The 6,021-nt window shown below is 37.8% G+C and overlaps 1 protein-coding gene and 1 pseudogene across 4 annotated transcripts in view; one reads left to right on the top strand and one right to left on the bottom strand.

The window, feature by feature from the left end:
• The first annotated feature begins 253 nt into the window (after nucleotides 1–253).
• LOC101565194 lies at nucleotides 254–2,738 on the top strand (annotated as a pseudogene).
• Nucleotides 2,739–4,509: 1,771 nt separating this feature from the next.
• Ankrd12 (ankyrin repeat domain 12) overlaps nucleotides 4,510–6,021 on the bottom strand; it is a 116,042-nt gene continuing 114,530 nt past the window's right edge. For all 4 annotated transcript variants that reach the window (XM_004645044.3, XM_004645043.2, XM_023705274.1 and 1 more), the window contains one exon: nucleotides 4,510–5,764. In XM_004645044.3, the coding sequence (XP_004645101.1) occupies nucleotides 5,579–5,764 (186 nt within the window). In that variant the 3' untranslated portion in view covers nucleotides 4,510–5,578. The remainder of the gene's footprint in view (nucleotides 5,765–6,021) is intronic.

A 6,021-nucleotide genomic window follows, 5' to 3' on the forward strand; every position in this document is an offset into this window, starting at 1 on the left:
AGAGCTCTATCATGAATCTTGAGTTTCTTACCTATAAAAATTTGGCACTTATGTTCCAGGATATAAAAAATATTTTCTGGAAAAGAACTATATATTTGCACTAAAATGTCTAGGATAATTACAATACTTAAGCTCCACTGAAATGAGTTTGGGAGGCCCGCGCCACCTTAACTCCCCGGACTGAGGACAGTGTGGCCTCCCAGATCCTCTGAGCAGCAATCATGTGTGGGGCTTGCTGGGAACAGAAGCCAGGATGGATCTTCAAACATGGCATTTGAGAGCTTCAAAGCTGGCTTCAGCCTTGGCCATCATCCGCTCCAAGCCAGCAGACAGAAGTGGCACAGAACACGCGGAGCACCTTGCAGCACTGGTGTCTGAGCAGGATTCAAACTGCAGCTCCAAAGTTGCAGCCTTGGAAGCTGAAGTTCTGTGGTTGCATCAAGAAGTTCCGAGGAGGATCAGTTCAGGATGGTCTAAGAGTGGAAAACTAACTTCCTAGGAACTTAAAAATCCTGAAAAGGCATTAACTCAGATGGAAGATTCTGGGTATGATTTATCAAGTGAGTGAGAAACAGATCTTTCAGTTATCCCAGCACTTTGTGGAGAGCTGCAGTCCCCCATCCCGTCTACCACTGCCTCTTGTGAAAAAGCCCCAGGCTACTCCAGAGAGTCCTCTGTCATCTCACATGAAATTTTTGCAACATCTGCTTACACTGAAGAATGTGACTGAATCAGGTAGTCTGGTGTTCATAGACTTGGCCTGTTCTGAAGAGGACTCTTCCATGGTCCGATTCTGTTTCTCGGATGCTTGACAGCCTGATCGCATTTTACCGTGACTGTAAACTTCCTTTTTCAAAGTTTTGGACAGAAGCTCTTGACACTTTAGCAAGACTCATCAATGACTGTATCTTCTCTAACCACATTTTGAAAATGTGTTCTAAGAATTGGAAGAACTTGAAAATACCCTACTACAGGTTCTTATAGGAAGAAGCCATATAAACTGGTTCCAGGAGCAGCACTGTGTCTCTCAGCATCTGGTAAGCAACCCTCCAAAGTTGCAGCTTGTTGAGAAAGTCTATCATATCTCTACTTCTGACTGAAATAAACTGCTTGGCTGACCATCTGACAGCCATCAGTCAGAACTGGGGATTGAATTCAGGCCCTTGCACTTGCCAGGGAAGCACTTAATCTACTGAGCCATCTCCCTAGCCCCTCTTCTTACTGTTATATACTCAGTTCTTTAAAGTTTATTTCTTGGTTGATTCAATGAATATTAGGATATATTATCAAGAACTATGTGAAGAATTATAGTTTCAGATTATGATAGTGACCAGTTCAAAAACTGCTGTCTACATAGACAAGGACATGCACTATTATGAATCTGATTTCATTTCAGTTACATTATGCCAGGCAGTGGAGAGATCCTATTAAATACATATTAATAGGAAATTTATTACTAATTATTATTGTTAATATTTGTTGAACAGGCTTGCATATCAAACACCCTTGAAGGTTTTTATATATATTCTCTGCTTAGAAGACAGTATGTAATGAATTTTTTTTATTTTATGTTATACCGTTCAGTTTTCCCACTAACACTGTTAATGAATTTTACTACCTCTTTAAAGAAAGGAATGGGGTCTACCCCTTAGCTCAGTTCTTTGGGGCCAGGAAGATAGCTCAGTAGAATAAGCACTTGCCTGGCAAGCACAAAGACCTGAGTTCAAGGCCCGGTTCCGGAAAAAAAAAAAAAAAAAGAAGAAAGGAAGGAAGGGTTAGCATCCCAGAGCGCCTTTTGCCTGGCCAGTCACAGGAAGTGCAGCAGGAGCTTACTAAGCCCAGCAATCGCGACTCCTGCGTCCGGGGCGTAAGCCGTGTTAACGCTGCTGATGCATCTCAGTCTTGCATTCCACTGATGGTACTTTATTTTCATTTCTGAAAACCATATGCATATTGTCCCACTTTGTAGCTGTGAATTACAGTAGGTAATATAACTATCCATTTCAGTATATTCATATAAACTCCAATACAAGGGACCAGTTTTGAAAGCAGTTTCTCCCCCTTTATCCTGCAAATCTTTGGTCTAACCTGTTGCACTTGAGTGCAGTTTTCTTTATGCTTGAAAAAATTGTTTACATGATAGTAAAGATGAAACGTTCCACATATCTTGAGCAATATGTACTTTGTACTGCTGTTTTTGGAATGCTTTTTTATAGATTGGGTAAAATTAAATTCTATAATTCCTTTTAGAGTAGCAGAATTTTCTCGGGATAGTCATCTTATGGCATAGTCACCTCAGTTCTCTATTTTTTAAAAAATTATTTGTGTGTGTGTGTGTGTGTGTGTGTGTGTGTGTGGCCAGCTCAGCCCACCAGGGGGCGGGGCTGGCTGACATGTGGTGCTGGGGGATTGAACCGCGCTCCCTGTGCTTTGCTAAGCTTGTTCTAAGTAGGTGCTTTAGACCACTGAGCCATCTCACCAGCCCCTCTATTTATTTTCAAATAATTTTGAAAAAGCAGCTCCCGCAGCTTTCCATACACTGCTGATAGGATTTTCTAAGGAACTGCATTGTGTGGCTATTCAGATCTGAGAACACAATCAAGATGCTGACCTTATTTCACAATTATTATGCTGCCTAGAACTTGTGTTCAACATTTTTATGAATATCTCTTTTCCATAATGATTTCATACTCTTTCAAAAAGAATCCAAGCAGTTAATATCTGTGAACAACCAATAAGTAAATTAAAAAATTACGGAACAAAAAATAAATAAATAAAATGAGTTTCATGGGATTTTGGTAGTGATTTATAGCCATAAAATTTGCAACATTATCTACTACTAAATTTATTTTTGAGACCTCTCATTATTGAATAATTTGAACATGAAAGGCTAATTCTTTAGAAGTTGTTTCTTCAGTCTATTTCTGTAATTTTGCAAGTTGTCCAAGTAAACATCAGAATTTGGCTTATAGTTATAAGGGAGTGAAAAAAAAAAAAAAAACATTTACCACACATTTCACTCTTTATTTTTTTCTATAAAAATATAACTCTTTATTAAATAACATGCACAAATATCAACTAGTCATTTATTAAACAGATATGATTTAGAACAAGATTTAATGTAATACAAATCTTTAGGTACAATTTAGTATCTTGTTCATGATATTTGAATAGCTTAAAAAGAATCACTGATTAAACTGACCATCTTTTTTCTTTCAAAACCCACACCTCTTAGGCATCCACCAGGTTTTCCCCTGGCGAGCACAGCACCTTTAGCGTCAGAGCCCTGAGCGGCTTGCTGGCGCCGTTCCCAAGGAGAGGGCAGGCGTGCTGGCACCCATGGCGGCACAGAGGTGTCTGTGGAAGCAGAAGCACAGGGAGCTCTCGCTGTCGAGGTGCCCAGGAGACCAGTGGTGCCTGTGGCAGTCCCGGGCACCGGCTTCCCCGCATGCTCACGTGCTTCTCCACACAGCTCTGGTGCTGCTTGGACCATCGCAAACAAAATGCTCTGGACACTGACCTCTCTCGTTATTCCCTATTACATCAATGCTCAGTAACCTGGCTTTTGATTTTTAATGATATGCCACACAGTCCCCTCACATTTCCTTTTAAGCAAAAGTATAAACAAACTTTGCATTAAGTTTTTCATATTAAAAAGTATTGCTTTTATAAATTAGCTTTTAATGTTCCCAGCCTTAATAACTTAACTTCAACAAAACCAGTGCTTCAGAATCTACCCTGCCTTTCTGGCCCAATGTGTCCAATAAAAAAGGCCAAATCTCTTGCCTAAATTTCTAAAGAAAACTACATCCAACCTTTGTAAGGAAGTCCTTGCACTGTGTGTTTTCACATGTGCTGCTTTATTGCGCATGCCAAGTACAGTAAGAATGAAAATAGAAACTGATGTAAAAATGCAAAAATCCCTAAGCTTAATATGTACCTTTGCACTGAAAAACTTCTGCATTCTGTCCCATGAGCTGGGATTTCCAATTTGCAAGCTAAATTCAAACCACTCTATTCCTTAAACATTTGAACTTTATCTGAATAGAAAATACCCAGTATTTCATAATTCAAGAAAGTACTGTAGAAAGTTCTGTAAATTTTGTATCATACACTTATGGTGAATTTTTACATTAGTCTTCCTCTTAAAATGTTTTGCAAGTTCAACCCTAGGTTTCAGATCTGAAATACTCTTGAATATTTAATCTAGATCACATTATAGGAGAAAAGACTTTTTCTAAGTATAATGCTAATTATTTTATTATAAAACAGAATACCAAATCTGAATTATAAAATTTTGCAAATTATATGATTTGCATCTTAATACAAGGAAAAATACAACATATTAATCATTTTTTATAAACATTTCAGAGACTGATTATTTCTACATCTTTTACTTATTCTGACTACCAAATATCTTTTTTAAGTACTCAGTTTTATATTAAAAGTGCAAAGGCTATTAAGCTTAAAACATTAAATTTAAGCAATGTAAAAAAAGTTTTACAATGATTTAACATGACCAATAAAATTTATTAAACATATTTACATATATTCACAAATTCTTTCATAGATGAGTATTAAAATAGACATTTACAATTTCAGAATTTTCATTCAAAGGCATTTTTTGTTTGTTTTTGTTCCAAAGGAAATGGGCTCTACTCTGAGAGAAGAGCTGTTTCTCTGCATGACTAATTCTAAGCGAGGTGCCACACAGGAAGCCACAGCATCTATCACAGGAGACTGGTGTGGAACCCCGCACACTGTTTCAGGCATCAGCTATGGACAGTTAGATCAGAGGCTGCATGCAGTACAACTCAGTTACAGGCTTTACAGGGATGGCGATGGAAACGCGCTAACGCAAACTCACACATGCCTTAGAGAAGTGTTGCTACCTGAACACACGGCTATTACACGCCATACAAACTACAACTTTGGTCCAATAAACATTAGACAAAACAGTTTTACACCTTTTTTTTTTGTACAAGTTTTGACTATCAATCCCTTTGTGTACATTTTGACCATTAATTACAGGATGTACATTTGCACAATATGTATAAAATAAGTTATTAAAAGGAAGACAATAGTAAAACTTCCAAAAAGTAAACTGTACACTTAATTTACAGATATGATAAACTGAAGAAATTTTGTGCCAAGTTTTTCTTCCATGTTAGAAACTGTCTGGTAGGAACTGAACCTTTTATTTTATTGATACATTTTTTTAATAAAACCTGAAAGAAATTCAAATACTAGTGGTTATCTTGTTATTTAAGAGTGCTAACAACTCCCAGCGCTGTCAGCAGGTGATCTCCTCTTTTCAAATATCTACTCAGTCTACAACGTGCTTGAATGCAATAGTTACCTTTCGCCAATATAAATAATAGTTTTCTGTTAGAAACTGTTTGGATCCAAGATCCAAAATATTTCTCTCCATTTCTTATAAAATGCCAATGTTCACTACACAGCCAACTTTACTCCACCCTGACCAGCTGTAAAGGCATCATTCAATATGTGCAAAACAGCCTTCCAGTTTGAACTGTGTGAGCAGTCAGCTGGGCGACACCACCCCAAGTAGTGGCTGCTATATGGGGGTCAACTCAAAGTCATCATTAACATCAACAAGAGGAACATAGAACTCCTGGATTTCATAAATGCTGATAGATTTATAGGTGGCAGGATCAAGTTCCTGGAGTTTGAGCTGCCATTCTAATCTCTGGACAGCATTTAAAGCCGCAGCTTCATGTTGTTGCCTCATTAAAAGACAGGTCTATTTAGAAGAAGAAAGAGTTAGTCCGTTATTCTGCTAAATTTGCTTTTTTAACAACAGTCCCACCTACAGTTCCACTAGGGACTAAGATGGACACATAAGGATCCATTTCTGCTGCGCCCTGCTCATTTCATCATGGCAACTATTTCTGGGTTTGTAACTTCATCTTACAAACTCTCGTTTGAAAATATTCTTTCAAATTATGAGATTTCAAATAATCAAAGGGATCATAAAATCTAGGGAGAAGCTATTTAATT

The sequence above is a fragment of the Octodon degus genome, unplaced genomic scaffold (assembly GCF_000260255.1).
Source record: "Octodon degus isolate 3935 unplaced genomic scaffold, OctDeg1.0 scaffold00216, whole genome shotgun sequence".
Classification (NCBI taxonomy): domain Eukaryota; kingdom Metazoa; phylum Chordata; class Mammalia; order Rodentia; family Octodontidae; genus Octodon; species Octodon degus.